The sequence below is a fragment of the Pygocentrus nattereri genome, chromosome 9 (assembly GCF_015220715.1).
Source record: "Pygocentrus nattereri isolate fPygNat1 chromosome 9, fPygNat1.pri, whole genome shotgun sequence".
Lineage (NCBI taxonomy): Eukaryota > Metazoa > Chordata > Actinopteri > Characiformes > Serrasalmidae > Pygocentrus > Pygocentrus nattereri.
The window spans coordinates 44,200,724-44,224,192 of NC_051219.1; the positions used below are offsets into that span (position 1 = coordinate 44,200,724).

Sequence of the window (23,469 nt, forward strand, 5' to 3'; positions counted from 1 at the left end):
CATGTCTGTCCCCCGATCAATCTGTGTTGGCTCTATGATCCTGGACCGTTTAGACTATGACCCTGGATTTGCCCATAATAAGTCGCTTATCTCTGCATATGCGTCCTCCTCCTCCTCGCTCCACTTTACAATATTTCTCCTTCAGATTGCTGGTCTTTGCTATAGATAGTAATCAGCTAAATATATACAAAATCCTCATTAATAGGCTACTTTCTATTGGGAGCTGTCTGTCCCAAACACTAACCCCCTAAATTTAAAATGTTATTCATTGAATAATTCAATTTTCCTTTTTAAAACATCTTTTTTATATCTTTTCAAGTTTAGGGGCAGTCGTAGGCTGGAGGTTAGGGAACTGGCCCTGTGACTGGAAGGTCACCGGTTCGATCCCCAGGGCCGACAGTCCATGACTGAGGTGTCCTTGAGCAAGACACCTAACCCCCAGTTGCTCCCCGGGCGCCGTGGATAGGGCTGCCCACCACTCCGGGCAAGTGTGCTCACTGCCCCCTAGTGTGTGTATTCACTAGTGTGTATGTGGTGTTTCACTTCACGGATGGGTTAAATGCGGAGGTGGAATTTCCCCAGTTGTGGGATTAAAAAAGTTTCGCTTAAGTTCAACGATTTTGATTTATCATGAGTGTAATTTATGAACATTATTTTTTCATGTTTTTCGTGATCTGAAGCACTAGCATGCATCTACTGGGAACGATCGGTCACTTTCATGTTTTCATCATGAGAAGGAATGTAAGAAGCAGCTGCTACATCATCAGAGAGACATCTGTCACTGAGACGGGACTGGGCCAGATGCTCTTATACGCTCTCACTTTCCTGACATGCTAAAACCCTGAGACTGCAGTTCTCTGAGCACGAAGCAACAGGATTAGCTCAAATGGAGAAAATAAGTGTAATCAAGCCAGCCAGCTAAAGCGTAAGATTACAATCACTCAGGATTTAAACCTATACAGACTGATCAGGCGTGACATCATGACCACCTCCTCGCTTCTACACTCACTGTCCACTTTATCAGCTCCACTTACTGTATAGCTGCACTCTGTAGTTCTACAGTTACAGACTGTAGTCCATCTGTTTCTCTGATACTCTGTTACCCTGTTCTTCAGTGGTCAGGACCCCCATGGACCCTCACAGAGCAGGTACTAGTTGGATGGTGCGTCATTCTCACTGTGTCCACTCACTGTCCACTCTATTAGACACTCCTACCTTGTCGGTCCACCTTGTAGATGTAAAGTCAGAGATGACAGCTCATCTGCTGCTGCACAGTTTGTGCTGGTCATCCTCTAGTCACTGTCAGTGTCACTGCAGTGCTGAGAATGATCCACCACCCAAACAGTACCTGCTCTCTGAGGGTCCAAGAGGGTCCTGACCACTGAAGAACAGGGTAACAGAGTATCAGAGAAACAGATGGACTACAGTCTGTAACTGTAGAACTACAGAGTGCAGCTATACAGTCAGTGGAGCTGATAAAGTGGACAATGAGGTGGTCATCATGTTATGCCTGATGGGTGTATACTGCAGTGTTCTTGGAGAACAAAGCACTGGTGGGGAGCACGCAAGCAGTGAGCTCTTCTGCAACACCACACATGTAAATGATGTCAAATCAAAGAGAAGAATGAAAGGTAACACACTGACAGCAACACGAGCTCCAGTAAAAAGGCTTTCAATGGAAATGCAATCATCAATTCATTTGGTACTTTAACGCACGGTCCTTAAATGGAAAATAATTTGAACAGCAGCTACTGGACGGTAATCAGTGGACATTAGTGATGTGGTATAACCCCACATTGTGTAGAAAGCTCACTGAGATTTAATGTAAAGATTACATTATTGATTATAGTTCCGTAATAGAACTCATATTGAAAGTACCTTACTAACTATGAGTCCTTCCTATGAAGTGATTTCACACACACTCACCGGCCACTTTATTAGGTACTTTATTCAATTGCTTGTTAACATGAATATTTAATCAGCCAATCACACGGCCACAGCTCACTGCATTTAGGCGTGTAGAGGTGGTCAAGACGACTTGCTGAAGTGCAGACCGAGCATCAGAACGGGGTAGAAAGGGGATTTAAGGGACTTTGAACGTGGCGTGGTTGTTGGTGCCAGACGGGCTGGTCTGAGTATTTCAGAAACTGCTGATCTGCTGGGATTTTCACACACAACCATCTCTAGGGTTTACAGAGAACGGTCAGAAAAAGAGGAAATATCCAGTGAGCGGTCAGTTGTGTGGACGAAAATGCCTTGTTGATGTGAGAGGTCAGAGGAGAATGGGCAGACTGGTTCCAGATGATAGAAAGCCAACAGGAACTCAAATAACCAACCAGAATCTCTGAGGAACGTTTCCAACACCTTATTGAAAGTGTGCCACGAATAATTAAGACAGTTCTGAAGGCGAAAGGGGGTCCAGGGGGGCTCTTTTACTAGCAATAAAAAATTAATTTATTATAAATAATAACTCCAATGAACAATTCTTGATATGTTCTGTTTACTAAGTATTTTATTTGATTTAATTGTTGCTGCATTTTTACACAGCATAACCATTTAGGTACCCAAACAAGCCTTTGCTGGACGGAGGTCATTTCTGTGTGTTACCTCATTGTCATGCGGATTTTCATTGGCTTACACGCATAACAATAAAGCCCATATTTAACAATACTTTGGTGTAGACAGTTGTTGTTTTAGCTGTCTACCACAGGATACTGGAGCTTAAACGAAATAATGAGTATGAGATCAACGTGCAGACCTTTAGCTTTAAGTTGAGGGTGTTTACACAATAAATCCGGTGAATATAACACCATTTTCATGCATTTCAAAAGCCCGAAAACCCGAAATGCCTCAAAAGAGGCAAAATAGTGGACAAAAAGTGGACAAACTGACATAAACATGATACTTTAGCACTTGGTTGTGAATCTCTCACAGTTAATGAATGACTGTCTGAAGTCTGGCACCTCTGTTTAGGACTCTCTCTCTCGCCCTTCACTTGAGCCCCTGAGCGAGGTTTGCCTGAGTCGCTACATGGGAGCCACCAGAGCTGCTTGAGTCACCAGAGCTCCATCTCTGCTGGCTGCACCGTTTTGACCACCTTGGAGCTTCACGCTGTATAAAGCTGTGCGCACCTCACCTGCATGAACTGACCCTCCTCCTGCTGCTGCATGAACTTAAACTATCTAATGAACCGTTGCTCCACCTGTTTTTCCCCGTTTTGTATTCTAATATTTTATACTAACGCTGTCGACCAGAGGAGGACGGGTTCCCCTCCTGAGTTTTGGTTCCTCTCAAGGTTTCTTCTCTTACACTTGGAGAGTGTTTCCTGGACACTGTTGCCACTGGCGACGCCTATGGACACCTCGAACCCAGATTTTCCTGTAAAGCTACTTTGTGACAACACCTGCTGTAAACAGCGCTACATAAACTCGGACCTGACTTGGAACCTTCCACGACGCGATGCTGAAGGTGGTGTTTGTTGTGGATTTTCTCAGCGTACACAATCTGTTTGAGATGACCCCAGAGTCAATATCTTCTTCTTCTTCTTCCGGCTGCTCCCTTTAGGGGTCGCCACAGCGGATCATCTGCCTCCATCTTGCCCTATCCACTGCCTCCTCTACTTTCACACCAACCATCTCCATGTCCACCTTCACTACATCCATAAACCTTCTCTGAGGTCTACCTCTTCTCCTTCTACCTGGCAGCTCCATCTCCAACATTCTTCGCCCAATATATCCACTATTCCTCCTCAACACATGTCCAAACCATCTCAACCTGGCCTCTCTGGCTTTATCTCCAAACTGCTCCACCTTCACTGTCCCTCTGATCTGCTCATTTCTAATCTTGTCCAGCCTGGTCACTCCCAACGAAAATCTCAGCATCTTCATCTCTGCCACCTCCAGCTCAGCCTCCTGTCTTTTAGACAGAGCCACAGTCTCCAAACCAAACATCATAGCAGGACGCACTGCTGTCTTGTAAACCTTCCCCAGAGTCAATAATAAAATAAAAACTAAAATAGAATAAAATAGTGTCCTGTGACTTTTGACTCACCCTGTATTTCACACACTTGGTCATTAAACAGCTGAATGGTCAACCGTACAATTACTTTTGAGACCCTAAAAAAGGAAGAGCTGTGTATAAAAATGGTTGTAATTCCTTCAACGTTCACCTGATTTGGATGTAAATAGCCTCAAATTAAAGCTGAACGTCTGCACTTCGAGCTCATATGTATTATTTAACTTCAATTCAAACTAAAATAACAACAATAACTTCAATATTTATGGACAGTTTCTGCTGAATTGTATGAACATGGCCTACAGTGCATCAGGGGCAGTGAGGTACTTACGGCATGGTGCCTGACAGCTGCTGCACAAGCGAGCAGTCATAGAAGGTGAACTCCTGAACTGCCACAGTTACATTCAGGAAGCGTAGAGACAGAGTGACTGTCAAAGAATCTGTCACAAGAGAAAAAACAACTAGTAAAGCATGTCAGTCATTAAGAATTCGTGACTCTGCACAGAACCGTGGTGAATCATTGCAAGACAAAGATAAAACTGGTGGCTAAACTTTCCCACTACATCACTATTTTACCATTGTGTGTCACTATGTTAACAAAGTCCAGTCTCCGTGGAATATTTCTCTGGGAAAACAGCCGAGGGAAGCCCCAAAGAGAGACCATTCAGTTCCACTTCCTTTTAAGTAAACCACAAAGTTTGGGACACAGGAACTAAATGTGGGAATTCTTGGTTAGGAATGACTTAAAGTTCTAAGCACATTCAACCCATTTTGGGAAACAGCCAAAGAAGCTGACTGGAAATAAGACGCCTTAAGGCTTAAGTCTTTATTTCTGTATTAATTTATCCATAGTTTACTGATTACCTTCACAATCCACCAACCTTGATGACATACACGTCAACAATAATCAAATGCATACTTTTCTCTTATAACACTAATACTGTACAGCGTTCCAGGCCGTATTACAGAAAATTCTTAAGTCTGAGATCATATCTGTTTTGATGTCATGGCAACTTCAGTTAAGACTGAATTTAGGACAGAAGCTGTTACAGAACACCAGATCTTAGGACTGTAATCTTATTTCCAGATAAGAAAACGGTTTAACAGAAACATCCTAAGTGGCCAAAATATCCTAAATATTTTCTTAACTTAAAGTTAACCTCCAGAGCGCCTTAACTTCTGTTTAAACCGTCTGTTTCTATTGTTTTGGGCAACCCAGTTCACTATAACCAGCATAATGATGCTACATTTATCTACATTTAAAAAGGTTTTTTTCAAACAGCGTTTTTTAAAAACTCAGACGGTGCAGACATGATCTCCACCGTCCCCTCTTAATACCCTAAAGTGTGTTATTGTTGATAAAAACTCGTCAGACAAAACATTCCAGGGATGGTGGTTAATAATGAGGAGACAGAGCTGAACATGTGTCTGTTTATTAGGAGGAATAACATTAGCACGCTCGACTAAAGAGTTTGGGAAATGGAGACTGAAACTGTGGAGCGGCGACGCTCTGATAAACAGCACAAAGTGCTGATACGACATTATTAACTCTTAGTTTATCGCATTATCATTTTATTTGACCTTCTTTACATCAGTAACGGTAGCCAATATGAGCTGTCTAACTACTTTGATTATGTGTTTGAGTTTCAGCTGTGCGCATATGGCTGGTTGCTAGGTAACACACATGACAGCTTACTGCCAACTTCAGTCGAATAAGTTAAGACTTTTCTAACTTGTGATAAGAAAAGATGCTGTAAGACAAGATAAGATTCATAAATTAAAATAAGATTTGCTTATGTAACACAAATTTGTGAAAAATCTTATCTCGATATCTTAAAAACATAAGAATTTTCTGTATTATGGCCCCTGCTCTTTTAAAATGTAGTTCTTGCCACGTCCCACACAGCCCTTAGTGTCAAATGCTACTAAACAGAAGGCTCTGAAATTGTTAATGAGGAACTTTTCCGCCAGATAATGTGAAACCTGAGTGTCCTACCCTGTCCGTGAGGCACAGTAGGAATCCTGTGGGCTGGAGGAGTGGAGCAAGTGACTGTAGTGGCATTAACAGTGGCAGTACTCTGTGTTTCCTGGAAGAAACAGGAGTATTCCTCCCCATCAGAGAGGCTGGGCAAGCCTGGCACTTCCAGAGCCACCTGCAACGACAGCAAGAGTGTATATTATACTGTATAGCGAAAAAAAATGACTATATTAGTATACATAATAAAAACCAATAGTCTTCAGAATTTTTTTTCTCAAGGGGTAGAACCTCAACTTCTGGCTGGAAAAGCACTTTTTAATTTGTTACCTAGATAAAAATACAGCTCTCTGCTGCTGACCTAATGGTATATTGCTATTATTTAGCAATATTAGCTACTTTATTAGTAATCTTTATTAATTTTTTATTCATTCATTCATTTTCCAAGCCACTTCTCCGTCAGGGTCGTTTGGGGGGGTGCTGGAGCCTATCCCAGCAGTCACTGGGCGGAAGGCAGGATACACCCTGGACAGGTCACCAGTCCAACGCAGGGCAGACAGACAGACACAGATAGTCACACCCAGGGGCAATTTAGCATGTCCAATTGGCCTGACTGCATGTCTTTGGACTGTGGGAGGAAACCGGAGAACCCGGAGGAAACCCACGCAGACACGGGGAGAACATGCAAACTCCACACAGAGAGGACACCCGGCCGGGGAATCGAACCCAGGCCCTCCTCACCGTGAGGTGTGAGACCACGCCGCCCTATTAATTTTTCAGAATAATGAATTTCAAATTCAATTTTATTAAACTTAATTCATTAACATGCATACTGATCATACACAGACACCAAAACATCTGCATGCCAGCAAGAGAAAATAGTTAAGCAATTGTTTTGTTATTATACTTAAATAGTACTTAAGAAGTCAAGTATTACTAAAACTGAATACTTACTTAGTACTCTTTACAGTACACATGCAAAGCTGTGAACATCCCTGTCACATGGCATGTTACAGTGATTTTAGAAGTGAAAGTAAGTAAAACCCACCCTCTAAAGACAAATGTAAATCTTTCTGCATATTTTAGTGCACAACTTCTATTTAACACATAGAAAAGAAGTTTAATGTATAGAAAAAAAATAAAAACATACAATATCAAATGTGACATTTCATTGAAATACGTTAAATTCAGCAAATAAACAGGACTTTATTTAGGGTTTTTTTATAGGAATCGTGCATTTAAACGTGCAGAAGTGTGCAGAAATCAACAATACGTCATTTGCGCAGTGGTGCCCCAAAATGTTGCATATGCCTGTACATTTTTATTTAGATTAAGCACTTGCTACAAATCTCAAAGACCAGATTGTGATGTGTGCCAGTCCCCTGGGCCCTGACTGAGGCTGCGAGAGCCGGCAGGAAGACGGGGCGCGAGCTCCGAGTGGAGACAAAGCCTGGCGAGTGACGCCACTTTAATTTGCCTCACGTTCGAACCAGGTGGACGAGCTACGGAGTGTGGGAGGTGACAGGGAGGTGGAACAAAGAGCCCTCGTTCCCTCTCGGCTCAGGTGCTTTTAAGAGGAGCAGAGAGGGAGCAGAGAGGAAGAGAGAGGGACGAGTCTGAAGAGCTGAAAAGCTTAGCTTGGAGAAAAGGACTGAAACGTCTTGCTTTAAGCCACTGAAAAGCGTCCGGCTTTGATTTGGTTGTGAGTTTGTCTCGTCTTTGTTTAGCGTGAAAATAAAGTAAAATTGATGCTCCGTCCCTGAATCCTGCCTCCAGAGTCCTCCTTGAGCTCGGGACAGCACACGACGTGCGATGCAGATTTGTCTCTTGTTTTTATTGAAGTAGCCAGCCAAATTTATATCACTGTAACACTATACTTTATTTCTCCATACTCGAGAATGCTTAATATTAATACTTTCATTTTTACTCAAGCACATCTTCGTCCAGGTTTTTATAGGTTTTATAGGTTTTATACAGGTTATATTTTCCCCCCTGTTGTACGCACCAGCTTGCAGAGCCTTGCTACACAGAGTTAAATCTGAATACATCTGCTTACGTTCTGCTGCTCTCCAATGCTGATGTTGTGCTGGCTCAGTGACTCCACCCTCAAACATTTCTGCTCCTCGTCAAAACTCCACAGCCAGTGGCCTTGACCCGAGCCTCGCCTGCAGTCGGAACGCACTCCACACCTAGGAGACAAAACCGAGGACATAGAAGATGAAGGTAAAGATAAGCTGAGGAGAAAGAAAAGGAATCTTTGAACTTGAATGCAAAACACAGCTAAAAAATAAAAAATGTTTGTCATCATTTTGCTGTGCTGAACTAACTGATGACACTTACTTGCCCTCGAGGACACACCAGCCACAGTAAGGATCGCGGGCTGCGAGACAGGACTGGCAGTCTTTGTGTCTTTCACACTCGGCTACAGGCCTTTTCTCAACCTGCATTAACACAGACACAGCAAAGTGAAACAAAGCAAAGCTCTCACATTCCAGTTTATGTGAGAATTATACCCCAAATCTGATTCTAGCGCTATAGTACCCATTACATTATACAGTGACTGGACATTTCATTAAGGACAACTCATTGCTTTTACACTCTTTCCACATTCTGAGACCTCCACTTACTATGTTGGTGCACTTTTCTACAATTGCAGACTGTATTAGTCCCCCTTCACTGTTTTCAGTGGTCAGGACCCTCACAGGACCACCACAGAGCAAGTACTATCTGGGTGGTGGATCATTCTCAGCACTGCAGTGACACTGATGTGGTGGTGGTGTGTTAGTGTGTGCTGTGCTGGTCTGAGTGGATCAGACACAGCAGCGCTGCTGGAGTTTTTAAACACCGTGTCCACTCACTGTCCACTCTGTTAGACACTCCGACCTTGTCTGCCCACCTTGTAGATGTAAAGTCAGAGACGACAGCTCATCTGCTGCTGCACAGTTTGTGTTGGTCGTCCTCTAGTCCTTCATCAGTGGTCACAGGACGCTGGTCACAGGACGCTGTTGGCTGGATATTTTTGGTTGGTGGACTATTCTCAGTCCAGCAGCGACACTGAGGTGTTAAAACTCCAGCAGCGCTGCTGTGTCTGATCCACTCACACCACACCACTGTGATTGTGAATTCTCACATTCTTTAAACTCATTTTCTTTACAAAGAAATACTTTTTTGGTTAGGACACTGTGGCACGCGTCCGTCCCCCGGGCCCCGGCGGTGGCAGCGAGAGCCAGCAGGAAGGCAGCAGCAGCAGGAGCAGCGACAGATCAGCATGAGCTGGTTCTCATTAGGAGTAGCGTGAGCACCTAAGCGAAGAAGGAACGAGAGCTCGATGCTTGGCCTCCTCGTCATCGTCCCCGTTCAGCAGCACGGCCGCCTGGATTGAACGTGAGGCAAGTTAAAGTGCCCTCACTATGGAACCCGGAGGCCACACCTGGGAATTCTGTCAGGAATTCGGGATTCTGTCCCCTCTTGCGGCTGCCATTGGCTGGCCCATGAGGACAGGCTCACACCACAGACACACTTGTCCTAACCATGATCACACATTTTGGTGCTGAATCAGCAGGAAAAGGGCCTTAATTCTGGCCTTCAGCAGTGTTTGGCTATAAACTCACAGTATTGCTGGTCATAATGTACAGGTGTTTCTGCGAAGAATCCAGCAGTAGGTCTCTGTTAATAGGAGAGTCAGGCTGGATGGAAAGAGTGGAGTAATTCTTCACTTCTCCTGACCTCCCCAGGAACACCTAGAACGTGGCAGATAGCACAATCATTCAAAAAATTACTATGAACAAAAGCCTAGAAAGCACTTCAAGAGCCAGTCAGCTTTCAAGATGTAATCTAACCCTGAAGCCAAAATATTAAAAAAAGAAATTACAGTTCCTCAACAGCCTCCTTAAGTACACACAAGTGCATCACATGCAAAATAAAATCTCTGGGAACTACACAAAGTGTTCTGCGGGCTTATGGACATGATCCAGTCTGCAGAGTAGACTGTAAGGGCCAGAGTCTGGAGAAAATGTGGGCAACAGAATACATCCGTGAAAGGTACTTAATGCCTCTCGAATCATATCACGAGCGGAGTAGATTTCAGGAAATGAGATTACAGGCTCGAGAAGCCCATCAGCAAAGCAGGTGACATAGCTAAGAGTGTCAGACACCTCAGCCTAAGAGCCGCACAGGCCCTCACACACTCAGGTTAGGCAGCTTTAACTGGATTAACATCGACTAGCTGCCAGCTACTGAAGCTTAGCAGCAGAATCATGCACAGTTCAAGTGTAAACGTTTAAGACTGACTAAGAATATCGGTGTGTTTGACCAGGGTTTGTTGGACTGACCAAGAAATGAATATGATATCAAAACTTTCTCTTTATTACAGCTTTGATTCTTTTTAGGAAACTTGCTTTGAGAAAGAAATATGCAGGAAAAATTTCCCACCCCTGTAAAGTTTAGTCTTAGAAGTTTGTTGCATTTCTATTTTCTCACAATCCAAGCAATGCCAAAGACATTCAGTGATGTTGAGGCCTGGCCTCTGAGGCGGCCAGTGCAGGGCTCTGAGTTTTCGTCAATTCAGTTTTCTCAATGTCTTCTTGACAGCTACTCATCCTTTCAGAGCCATTGCACAGTGGCAGGACAGTCAGAAACTCCCTGAGGATCCTCAGATCCTCAGATCTCTCAAAGAAGAAAGCTTTAAGCACTGTTAAACTGATGGTGACCGTTTTCGTGATCTATTACGTCTTGCATGCTTGTTATGAGATCCATTTTTTTTGTATCTTTTAACTCCACTTTAGAAACTCCTGATTTTCCTTAGACTTTCATATCTCTTTTGCTAGTGGATTATCTCAAATCTATTTTTCCTCAGAAATATCCTCTGAAAAATGAATCGTCTGTATTGTTACAGGATGGCAGGGAGGTGGACCCAAGTGCAGAGAGGAAAACTTGTGAGAAAGGGTCTTAAATGAATTTACTGAGGTGATGGAGTGTAAATTTGGTGATTGTGCAGCTTGGAGTTGAGATGACTCAGAGCCAGGCACACACCGCCGATGTACTCACCGAAAACAAGAAAAAACACCTCAATGAATGAGAAGTTATCAAAAAAAAAAAACGGCAGGAAAAAGGCAAACAAAGGGGATGCTGAAAACAGTGTACTCAAATAAAGGCTGAGACAGACAAGTGGAATAAAAGATAATCAGAAAACAAAAAACTCTTTATGTTTCACCTGCTTGCCTTTTGTGGAGCAAACGCTTTTGTGTGATTTGGTGCCGTTTCTTGTTCAAGCCTTCTTTTTGGCTTTTAAGTAGTTTTAGGGCGATTTCTCTCTTTTCCTTTTTCCAGCGCTCTTTTCTTTTTGTTTAAACACCCACCTGGGCTAAGCATCGTACCGGTCACCCCTCTACAAAGGTATGACAAAGGGCTGCTGTTTGCCACAGCCTCAAGTAGAGGAGTCAACAGGTTTGCCAGGTTGGGCCTAATCAGCCAAAGGGCTTCTGGGAATTGGAGTTCACTGAACTTGTAGCACCTCACAGGCTGGGCCCTTACAGTACATAATCACTGCTTTGATTAGAAATTAAACAAATGAAAATAACGTGGTCTCTGACCTTTTCACAGGACTGTAAAGTGTATTCAGATACCCTACTTTAGAGAATCTATTGCGCACATACGCCTTACAAAAGCACTTCCAGTGGAATGGGACACTGGGACAGCAGCGCCATGCCCAGTGCCAAGCGTTTATACTCTAGAGGGGTTTAAAGCCCTTTCCAACTCAGAGACTTTGTGATCCAGAACTAATCATCAAACATCAGTACCTGACCTCACTAAAGCTCTTGTGGTCAAATGCAATCAAATTCTCACAGCAATGTTCCATCATGTAGCGTAAGCCCTTCTTAGAAGAGTGGAGCAAAAGTGTGTGTGTAGGGAGGGTAAGCTCTCTATTAATACCGCTGATTTGAGAAGATATACTGAATGAACATGTGTCTACACACACTTGGGCATACAGCACAGACATGTACGTGTGGAAGTCTGTGCCTGTCGGCTTTGGGATTTGTCCTACTGTGATGTCTTAAGCTGGGCATAATAGAAAAACTTCTGCTTAACTGAACACAGAGCTTTGATCTGAGACCCGCTCAGGGTTTAGGAAAGAATGAACTGCAAGGCTAACACCTCACGCTGACACGAACCTGCATGATCAGAACGTTAAGGTCAAGTTTATTACCCAAGTCGTGGAGAAACACTGCACCGTCCTTAATCCGGAAACTGAGAAATCCACAGGTTGTGGGCCTTTGGCACCAAATGCCGCAGTTGCCAAATTGGATTATGAAACCATGGACTAAATCAGAAGCAAGTAGATATGTAACAATACACTCAGCTTACAAATTGGACCACAATACTGGGTTTACGATTCTCATGATAAGTTTTTAATGAAGAAAAATGTTAACTGCATCCATGCATCCATGTCATTGTTAGACCTGCTCATAAGCCTGGAGCTCAGAGTGTCTCGTCTAATATGAATATTAGTGAGTTAGTGAGTGGTGCTGGGCGATATGACCTCAAATCTATATCCCGATTAATTGAGTGTTTCACCTCGATCACGATTAATGAACAATTATTTCGTGTTTATTTGTTTGTTTTTTTGCCCTCATAGTTCACTGACAAGGTGTGGACTGTAAATATTCTGTGCATATCTTAATGTAAATCGCCTCAACAGCTAGTTCGGAATTAATGACTTTTACATCAATCCAACTCGACATTCGTTATAATTCCTCGCCGTTGAGACTCATAAACGTTTGGGGTGATGTTTCTGTACAAACATTAAAAGAAACCCTCCGTGTTTGAAAAGATTCTGAAAGAAATGTCCGAATGGGAATTTAGTGTAAGGAGCTGGAGAACGAACTGCCGGCTGAGCAGTGAGTGGGCGGAGCTCGTTACTCTGACGTAGCAACGAGCTGCTCGTTAAGGAGCTATAATTAGGAGGAAGGAACTGAACATTAAAACATATTAAAGCCGCGTTCACGGCCAGTTTATTCATTTCTTACTGTATTTATTTACCTGCTGTATTAAAGCAGTAGAGCACTCGAGGAGTGAGTTATCACCAATAACATCACGGCTGTGATGATCTACGGACACCGGATCACAGCCGGGATGTTATTCCATGATAACACACTCCCTCTCATCTTCTATTGGTAAAATATCACGCTATAACTACAATACAAAAACAACTTGACAAGTAACAATCGAGAAAAATATATTTCACAATATAAATTACCTTGTGCAAATTTCCTTTGGAGTCTCCCAGAAAAGCAATAGAGTGCCCCTCCCTCACGCTGACCGCCACAGCAGTCAGACGAGCAGGGCTGTCCAACACCGCCTCAGCTTCCACCGGCTCCCAACTGGCCATTGGACTAGGGGTGTGGTCTGAGCCGCAGGGGTAAGCTTTCAGTGTGTTCTGGAAAAGAGAGATAGCCAAACTTTCCTTTCAGTGGATGTTCTTTTCATAGTCGTTCTAAGCATAAGCCACCTCATACCGAGATGTTTCATCTCTTGGCCCTCCTTTCTTTACTGTAAAGCTTCAGGCTATTGTCTCTGAGTCCTTAAAATCCTCTTAGCCCAAATAAGCAGATTTAGCCTAGATTAGACTAATCTAATACTATGTCTGCAAGGTGGTTCCTTTCTTTGTGACTAACACCACCAAATCCGCCAACTGTAGCCTTTAGAAAAAAGACCAAGGTTAGGTTCGCAGTGATGTCATCGCACCCATCATGTGGTTTTGGCTGTGCCAACGTTTTTTAGGAGGGAATCTACGGGATTATTATGATGTTCGTTTATGAGACAAACATAATGGCCCATTTATGACTATTCACTATTCTCTGTGTTTGCATCTTGGGGTTTTCCCGTCTATAACGTCAGACTGCTAATGGACATTCCTCTGTTTTCGCTTTCAATTCATGTCCTTCAAATCCTTAATTCTCCTGATACCCCCCACAGGAGGCGTCATTAGAGTAGCTTGGATGAGTGGGCCTTATTGATCCTTAACAACCCTGGTAAAGGTACTGCGGGCGGAAGACTGGCCAGCCAGCAGGCAACAACGTGGGGGTCAGGCCGCGGTCAGGTGCCTGTGGGCCTGCTTTCTGGACGTCTGCGATTCGTCCTGTAGCCTCGTTAAGGATAATTCTAAACTCCGGAGTAGGCTTGCTCTACATTTGTCAAACAGCATGAAAGTCACTCATCGAAAGGAATATAAGAGACGCATATAATCTGCCTGTGATTTAACGAGGGATTTGATCTTTTCTTAACTTAATCCTTCTGTGGTCAGAGAACTGCTTTGCTCTTCTAATGAGAAAATATCATTATTATTATTATCATTACGACGTGAACCACATGGCCTTAAAACCAATTAAACATGTCAGCTGTTTGTTTACATATTTTTGCACATTATTTTAAAACACAAATCTGGAAGAGATTAAAAGTGCCACCCGTGTTCTCACCGTGGGAAGGTTGGCACAGCTGGATTTGACATCGTACTCGATATACGCCACCTTTCTGCCCTCTTTCTGGCCGTCCTGTGTGTAGCACAGGTCTCGTGTGGCATCAATATGGCCATCCAGTTCATCCAGTGCATAAACGCAAAGTGCCGATTCCTCGCTTGGCTTGCTGGCCGCACTGAGCGCGGTGGAAAACACCGCCATCAGAACCTGCCCCTCGCCCGCCTCGTTTCCGCCGACCTGCGCCCCCTGCAGGAGGTTGTAGTTTCTCCCAGTTGAGCCAGAGCGGCACGCTAGAGGAACTTCAACATAGGAATAGTACGCTTGATCATCCAGACACACCCGTGCAACATACGTGATGTATTCCCGAGAAGCTCCTTTGATATTGCGCCTGTAGAACAAGAAGTAAACGTGGTTATGATGCGTGAAGGTGGCTACAAAATTGTGGTCGTACTCCGAGAGCCGGCCAGCCACGGCCAGTTTAGCCGTCTCCTCGTAGGAAAAAATGGGTTCGGCTGAAAGCTGGCGCGTTGAGATTGGTGGGTGGCTGCTTGTGTAACCTCGTCCTACATAGAGGAGGGACGGGGCCCCATCTCGTGGTCTTACCACGAGACCAACGGTGGAGACGGCTGGGTCGTTAGCGGCTACATACTGCGTGTCCACAGGCCTCTCAGCAGAGAACAAAACATTGCTGACGCTAGCCAGGCTTCGTTTCTGGCAGGTGCCCTGATGAGCGCTGCCGCAGGTAATGAGCTGGAGGGAGTAGGGGTCCACCAGCAGCAGCTTGTTGTGGTTACTGACCAGTCGGGCCTGGGGGCAGTTGTCCAAGGTTACAGGCGGGAGGCATTCCTTGCTGTCCCTCACCGGACCTGTCCGCTCCTCAACCTCCAGACGCAAGCCGTCTAGGCTGGCCAGCTGGTAGAGGTGATCACGTGCGCCCACATAGACCGTGCCCACGGCAGGGTCAGGATGCAAGGCCAGATGCTGGAATGCAGTGTCGTTGGAGGAGAAGCGGGGATAGTGGCTGCAGACCAGCGGAGTTCCCAGCACGCCCAGGAGGAGGGGAAGAAGCAGAGTGAAGATGAGAGCCATCCCACGTGGCACTGCAAATGCACTGAACAGAGAGAGAAATGAGGAATAAGAAGACGGCTTTCCCTGGGGACACTGGAAATTACAGTGGTCCACCACAAATGATCATATGATAATTTACACTGACCAGCCACTTCATTAAGTACAACTACTTGTGTCCACAAGCTTGTCCACTTTATCAGCTCCACTTACTGTATAGCTGCTCTCTGTAGTTCTACAGTTACAGACTGTAGTCCATCTGTTTCTCTGATACTCTGTTACCCTGTTCTTCAGTGGTCAGGACCCCCATGGACCCTCACAGAGCAGGTACTGTTTGGGTGGTGGGTCATTCTCAGCACTGCTAGGTAACAGCTGTGACACTCTAACCAACTCACAAGAAAACAAGAAATTATTTTATATAGTTTAATTTTACCATATTTATAAAGGTTTATTTAAGTGTTTTCCATTTTACTGTTCACATAAATGGTTTGCCTTCGGCTCTTACACAGCTCATGTACTACTTCTATCTATTTTTAACAGTATGCATAATATAATACGCTTACTGTATTTTATACAACAGTTAGTTCCGGCCACGGAGACGCTCGAGCTATTTGAACGTTTTTACTTCTCACTTTGCCACAAACAGAAAACGGACACTGTTAAGACCACATCTGACTGACAGCCGATTTGGTCCGACTCTGAAGACGAGACGACACTAAATTCCCAAACTGTCGTCTCCACTGAGCAGCTTTTCAGTCGGCAGCTGTGACAGAAGAACAGCTGAACAACCTGGAATCAGCCAGAAATGAACCCAACACCATTCGCCAAACTAAACGGGCTGTAAGAAGCTTTACAGACCGGCTGGAACAAAACAACATTAATACTGATCTGGACAAACTGACCAAACTGAGCTGAACCTGATATTGGGTCAGTTTTACGGCTCAGTCTGATTCGTTCCGACTCTGAAGATCAGACACGTCTGGCGAATGGTGTTGGGTTCATTTCCGGCTGATTCCAGGTTGTTCAGCTGTTCTTCTGTCACAGCTGCCGACTGAAAAGCAGCTCAGTGGAGACGACAGTTTGGGAATTTAGTGTAAGGAGCTGGAGAACGAACTGCCGGCTGAGCAGCGAGTGGGCGGAGCTCGTTACTCTGACGTAGCAACGAGCTGCTCGTTAAGGAGCTCTAATTAGGAGGAAGGAACTGAACATTAAAACATATTAAACGCCGCGTTCACGGCCAGTTTATTCATTTCTTACTGTATTTATTTAACTGCTGTATTAAAGCAGTAGAGCACTCGAGGAGGGAGTTATCACCAGTAACATCACGGCTGTGATGATCTACGGCCACCAGATCACAGCCGGGATGGTATTTGGTTATAACACACGACCTCGAGTGTTCTGTTGCTTAATTATAGTTAGCTAGAAACAAACTCCACAAAAACAGGCTGGACTATAAAATTACACACTGTGTGGCTGGGTAGTCTGCCTAGTAATTTCTATGATTGGGGGTTTCCTTTTTTATTTATGAGAAATAGCCTTTTCAGATATCACATTGATGCCGTTAGAAGCTGGAGCTGGAGCTGGAGGTGGATCGTCTAGTGAGCTCCATTTGAATCTACATGACCAAATCATGAGGCAAATTATTCAGTAACTGCATGAAATAAATGCAAATTTTATTTATTTATTTATTGTAAAAGCCCCTCAGGTTAACAGAACGTGTGTTTTCTGATCTCCACATTTCACTACATGCTTACGATTTACTGCTGAAAGCCAAAAATCTCCGCCGCTCTTTGTGTTGTTCTCTAAAAGTGATGTTTCCAGAGCAGATCACTGAAGAGACGCCGTCTGTTTATAGTTTAGAGCCCAGATTTGGGGAAAAACGGGTCGACTTTCAGTAGAAAAACAAACTGAGTTCAGCTTCTTTTATTATAAGGGTTTAAAATGACATCACCGTCTATTAGACTGGAGAGAAGAGCTACAGCCTCACACGACGCCCAGCTTCTGAACGGAGCTTATGGAATATGAACGTTATGAAGAACATGATGAAGTGTGGTTTGGGACCACCGGTGGTCTCAAGGAGTTAAAAAGATTCAAATGAAACAAAGTTAGGATTTTCCTGGATTCGGCATTCCAACATCAATTTACGAACTTCATGATCTTAAACATGTTATTGAATGTATTCTTACCATCAATACGTTGGAGTGGTTTCTGTTCTCTTGATCATCATGCAGCACAGCATGTCTCCACTGAGCCTCTGTGAGAAACAAACAGTTTAAGTTTCAGCATCTAAATCTCCAAGCAGCTCATTACTCATTAGCTTGGGCAGTCGTGGGCTGGAGGTTAGGGAACCAGCCTCGTGACCGGAAGGTCGCTGGTTTGATTCCCAGAGCCGACAGCACATGACTGAGGTGTCCTGAGCAAGACACCTAACCCCCAACTGCTCCCCGGGTGCTGTGGATTGGGCTGCCCACCGCTCCGGGCAAGTGTGCTCACTGCCCCCTAGTGTGTGTGTGCTCACTAGACCGTATGTGGTGTTTCACTTCACGGATGGGTTAAATGTGGAGGTGAAATTTCCCCGTTGTGGGACTGATAAGGGTCTCTTAATCTTAATTAACGTTAAGTAGCTGAGTAGAGCATCATTACTATCGAAGGAGATGGGATAGAGTATATCTGTATCAAACCATGACAGCTATGCTCTGCACTTATTCAATGCTCACTGGCAGGCATCCCACAACAGACGGAGGCCGTCTGTAGCTGTTTTATTGCTTTACATCAATTAAACGCAACGAATGACAGGATAATAAAGTAGAGTGCTCAAGGGGAACCGTCCAATCTATTAATACACAAAGCCAAACAGACGTTCAGCTGATCAGATCGGCCTTTTCCTTTTACTTCTAAAGCATTTTAACTCTAATTTCCCAACTCGACGTCCATAAAGCCGTCTCTCTGTCTCTGACGTCTGCCCTCCATGAACTTTAGTCAGTTCGCCCACACATTTGAAAGGAATACTATCACCCGTCTCAGACACAGACTCCCTTCACAGAGAGAGAAAGAGGCTCTCATTGTAAGGCATGTCACTGACCCACGGATGTGGGCCGAGAAAGGGAAAGTGGGGTCACTGCTGCTCTTAGCTCAGTAAAATATTAGCATTACCATCAAGCTACTGTGCTGTTTTCTGATATACTGGGAGATTCACTTGAAAGAGGCCCCGGATATTCATTAATAACTCAGTATATGGAGCTTCAAAGAAGCTGGGATGTCCCTGCGTCGGAGCGATGAGGTAGACGACAGACAGCCTCTGGGTGCATAACCCCCCGCACCCCTTCACTCAGTCAGGATGCTGGTGTACAGTATACACTATGCAAGGAACATGGCAGAAAGAGTCGGTCTTCGGTGACAGGGTCATTCCAAAGGGGATTTGGCCACCACGGTCGCTGGATTGAGCTTATCTGGCAAAACAAGCCTCGCACTGTGGAAGATTTGAAGGAGAACATCCAACATGAAACCACTGCTATTCCCTGATATGAAAGCAGAAAGCGGAGATCTTTTCCATGTAATGCATTACACACACGTCAAGGTACAGTATGTAACGTAGCATCCTAATGGGAGTTACAACAGAATATCCGGGGCCTCTTTCGAGTGAATCGACTTTTGAATCAAAAGTCACTTTAACAATTAGAAAGGAAAAAACCGGAAAAGCCTGCCTCCTTTTTAATCAAAAAGCTGAACGAATTCTACCAAATTCCAGTCCATGTGCCTTGAAGACCCTTTCAACAAAATTAATCCCAGTTGTATCTAAAAAGCTCAAAAATTTCCCAAGAATTGCCTCCCACAAAGAGCAGCACGGAGGAAGCGGACTGACGAGAGGACAATGGAATTTCCCTGCTGCATTACTGGAATTACGCTCCGCGCCATTAAATCTTTATTATCACAGACATGCAGATGTGCTGTGGATTTAACACCGCAGACATTCAGAGGATCACTGACAAAACAGATTCCACTTTTCTGTAAATCAGTAATGCGAACTAGAGGAACCAGGAATGCAGACAGTGCAAAAGATTTCCCCCAAGAATGACAAGTACTTCAAGCCTCGTTCAAGCATAAAGGCTTCTGCCTGGCTGGCTGAATGGGTTGGGCCTGAAAGGAGAGCATTGTTTGGAAGCGTTCCCAAAGGCATGGATGCCGGGGACTGGCAGGACAACGTCAGGCCCGCGAGGCCTTCTCCCGCGGCCGGCGGGAGAAGAGGAGACTGACCCCACTGTCTCGCGCTGAAGCACTGGCACTGACCCCACATTTTTATGGCCTTCAACAGAACGTCTCGCTGTCACGCCTCATTGGGAATGACAATGAACATGAGAAGTTGCCACTCTGAGTGATTAAGAAACCTATTTATCCCTCCCGGGGGACAATGTGACCATTCACCGAGCAGCGAGAGTGTCGAAACCGAGTTCATGCTGCAGAAAAAGGACGTCAAATTGATGTCGTTAGGAGCTGGAGCTGGAGGTGGTTTGTCTAGAGAGCTCTGGGTAATGCAGATAGACATTTCCAAACAACAATGCTAATAGTTTATAATGCAATCATCATTTGGCAAGCGCTCACTGCTTACAATTACGGAGAGATTTACTGAAAGAGAGAGGGAGCTGACAGAAAGACGGCAGAGAGACAGAGTGAGGGAGGTGGGGGGGGGAGTGATAGAGGAAAAGAGATGGAGAGAGTGGGAGAGAGAGGTTATTTATAGGGCCTCTGGACAGGCGCTGCAGTCGGAGAGGAGTTTTAGAGCGTACTCTTCATACCACACACTACAGACGACTTCCAAATCAGGCTTTCCAGCTACTTTCTCCTGAGGGACGGTTTGTCATTCATCCTGTCATCGAACTACTTCTGCAGAAACGGCATAAAAACATGCGTGCAGTTTATGGAGTAAGTGTAATAAAACAGGTACTGACTGTAAGAGCAGGTATAATGTGTAGAGCTGATTATAGTCCCTTTTCACAACAGCCTGAAGTGTCTAAACTCTGAGTAAACCAAGCTCCGCTATTGCCTTTCAGACAGTTACTAGCCTCAGAAATACAGGCGCTCGTATCACTTCAGCTCCACAGAAAGGTGCGTCACTTTATCTTTGTCATAGTCGCCCAGATTGAAATCCGAGGATGCGTCTAGAACTGCTGGAGAACCGAACACACAACAATGTGGGAGGCCAGACTAAATAAAGGACATAAATGATTCGTGGAAAATCTCCACAGCTGTCAGAGCGCAGTAACGTCAGCTGACGTCTGGATACGTCATGTTAGCTGGAGATGCTGAAACAGCTCTCTAACCATAAACTAGTTAAAGGGGCAAAGAGCTAAACGCGCACATCCCAGCAGGGGGCGCTCCGGGTCAGACATTTCATTTGCGTTTATAAGCACTCCAGCTGGTTTCATGATACGTTTAATTTGCAACTGTTCCTCTGAAAGCGGCTGAAGCAGCAACTTTAAAGCGCAAACTGCATTCAGTGTAATATTAACCTGTTAGTCAGCAGTGCTGAAACGCTGACGCAGAGGTTCTTTTACTCCGTATGACGAAGTTTATTCCTTTATTAATTGCACAAACTTGTTTTCCTCTGCTCATCATCAGCTGACAAACCGCTGAAACTGCAGCAAGGCGGTTTTTGCTTCAAGCTCTAAGACCTGAGTGATCTGTACACGCTCTGCTCGTCAGTGTTGCTGTTGTAAGTGCTCTAGCGGAAGCAGCGTCGCCTGGAACAACTGCTTTCATAAAGTGCTTCCATAAAGAAATCACTGGTAGTATGTAGGGCTGTCACTAAATGTATAATGAACAGTTTGATATGAATGATAATGCCTATTTTTATTTGTTGGTCACTACTGTGGCTCTACATACTGTATATAGTATCTCCAAATCGCCAACTTTACAGGAGAAGAAAAAACATACCTTACTTTTAATGCAAGTCAATGGAACCAGACGTCTTTCCAAGGAATTTTGGCTCATTTCTGTTGGTCCATTCATCATGAAATTTACAGAAAATATATAGGACCATGGGTGCTTTCAAAATATGTCAAAAACTGAAAAATGAAAGACTGGAGATACGAGGTTTTGTTCTGACAGCAACGACATGCACTTCAGCTCTCGGCTCGAACTCCTAAAGCACCTCCTTTACAAAACTCACAGACTGTCATATTAAATCAAATCAAATCACAGGTGTTTCCACAGGTGTGACATCTTATACACCAGTATTGCGACATTTCCAATGCACAGTATTATAAGCTATGAAATAAAAGCTGTTATATGACCACCTCCTCGTTTCTCCGCTCACTGTCCACTTCATCAGCTCCACTGACCGTATAGCTGCACTCTGTAGTTCTACAGTTACAGACTGTAGTCCATCTGTTTCTCTGATACTCTGTTACCCTGTTCTTCAGTGGTCAGGACCCCCATGGACCCTCACAGAGCAGGTACTATTTGGGTGGTGGATCATTCTCAGCACTGCAGTAAGACTGACGTGGTGGTGGTGTGTTAGTGTGTCGTGCTGGTCTGAGTGGATCAGACACAGCAGTGCTGCTGGAGACTGAGAATAGTCCACCAACCAAAAATATCCATCCAACAGCGTCCTGTGGTCCAGCGTCCAAGGTAGGAGTGTCTAATAGAGTGGACAGTGAGTGGACACAGTGTGTGACCGTCAATTATTATGATCTGGTTCAGTGTTAGTGACATTATATGGTTCAACAATTCCTTTAAAGCGACCAGTTGAGGGTCAGACAGGCCAAATGAAATTTCAGAACTGGCACAGCGTAAAAACAAACTCAACTCGTCTCAGGGCTCTCTGGCGTTCCGAGGCATTCTCAACTAGTGCCCCACTCCCTTCTACCCAGAGGAAGTTCCCATGACAGCAAGGCCCCCAGTGCTATAAATAGGCCCACCCCTCGCCACTGAGGTCAGACGGTCAGACACGGGGTGGGGAACACCAACATCTCTTTACTGCTGATAGGGCTCCATTACATTTCAGCTAAAAGCCAAACCTTTCGTTTCTTTGCTTGATTAGTCACAATATCACGCCATAATATTATACTATAACATTCATACAACAGAATACAACACACAACTGTACGCAGCAAGAAACAGCATATATATATTATATTATAGTATTTATAGTATTATGTGAATATATACATGTATATATCATCCATAGAGATATGATTAATTTTGTATATACTGTTCATATAGTAATATATTTCATAGATATGTCGTATTTATGCACATTTGCACTGTCCATGTTGCACTATTGCTACTATTTGCACTTCTGGTAGATGCAAACTGCATTTCGTTGCCTCGTACTTGTACTGAGCAATGACAATAAGAATCAATCAATCAATCTTTTAATCAATCTATATATCCATTCATCCATTGATCTTACACTCACACTCACTAAACCACTGGTGTCTGTCTGCTTTTTCTCTGGTCTTCTGTCAGCGGTCAGACAGGCCGGCATGGCACGACTGTGCAGAATCTTGGCTCAGGTAACAAAGCCCTGAGTGTATTTGGTACATTGTGCTTGATGCCAGTTGACTCATGGACCACCAGCGAGAACTGGAAGCTTTTCAAAAAAAGAGAATAAGTAGAAAACAAAAGCAAGCATTTAGGGCGAAGCCAGAGAACGACATGAACGTCCTAAAACGACCCCCCCCCCTGCACTTTCTAAATATTACTTTGGGTCATGCATTTTTCATGGCCCTTATTGCTAAAATGCACCACAGTGGGCTGATGCCCGTCTCCCTGAAAGAGCAGAGGCTTTTTTCTGACTGACTGACCACTGAAAGTCTTTCTCTGGCTCAGCAGCATAATATTCTCCATCAAATGGGCTCTCGGTGGAGGAGATGCACACCTGCCTCTGAAGCCCCTCCTCACTGGCCCCACACTCAGCCAACAACCCACAGCCACAGGCCC

At 44.4% G+C, this 23,469-nt stretch overlaps 1 protein-coding gene across 5 annotated transcripts in view; it reads right to left on the reverse strand.

Moving 5' to 3' along the window:
* Nucleotides 1–23,469, reverse strand: part of plxnb1a (plexin b1a) — a 101,752-nt gene that overhangs the window by 30,706 nt on the left and 47,577 nt on the right. For 4 of the 5 annotated variants that reach the window (XM_037541335.1, XM_037541334.1, XM_037541333.1 and 1 more), the window contains exons 2-10: nt 17,715–17,782; nt 15,742–15,918; nt 14,464–15,574; nt 13,245–13,424; nt 9,601–9,729; nt 8,330–8,430; nt 8,046–8,178; nt 6,011–6,167; nt 4,346–4,454 (exon numbers count right to left, since the gene is read on the reverse strand). In XM_037541335.1, coding sequence (XP_037397232.1) covers nt 4,346–4,454; nt 6,011–6,167; nt 8,046–8,178; nt 8,330–8,430; nt 9,601–9,729; nt 13,245–13,424; nt 14,464–15,552 — 1,898 coding nt within the window. In that variant the 5' untranslated portion in view covers nt 15,553–15,574; nt 15,742–15,918; nt 17,715–17,782. The remainder of the gene's footprint in view (nt 1–4,345; nt 4,455–6,010; nt 6,168–8,045; nt 8,179–8,329; nt 8,431–9,600; nt 9,730–13,244; nt 13,425–14,463; nt 15,575–15,741; nt 15,919–17,714; nt 17,783–23,469) is intronic. The other variant, XM_037541332.1, reaches the window with a different exon arrangement.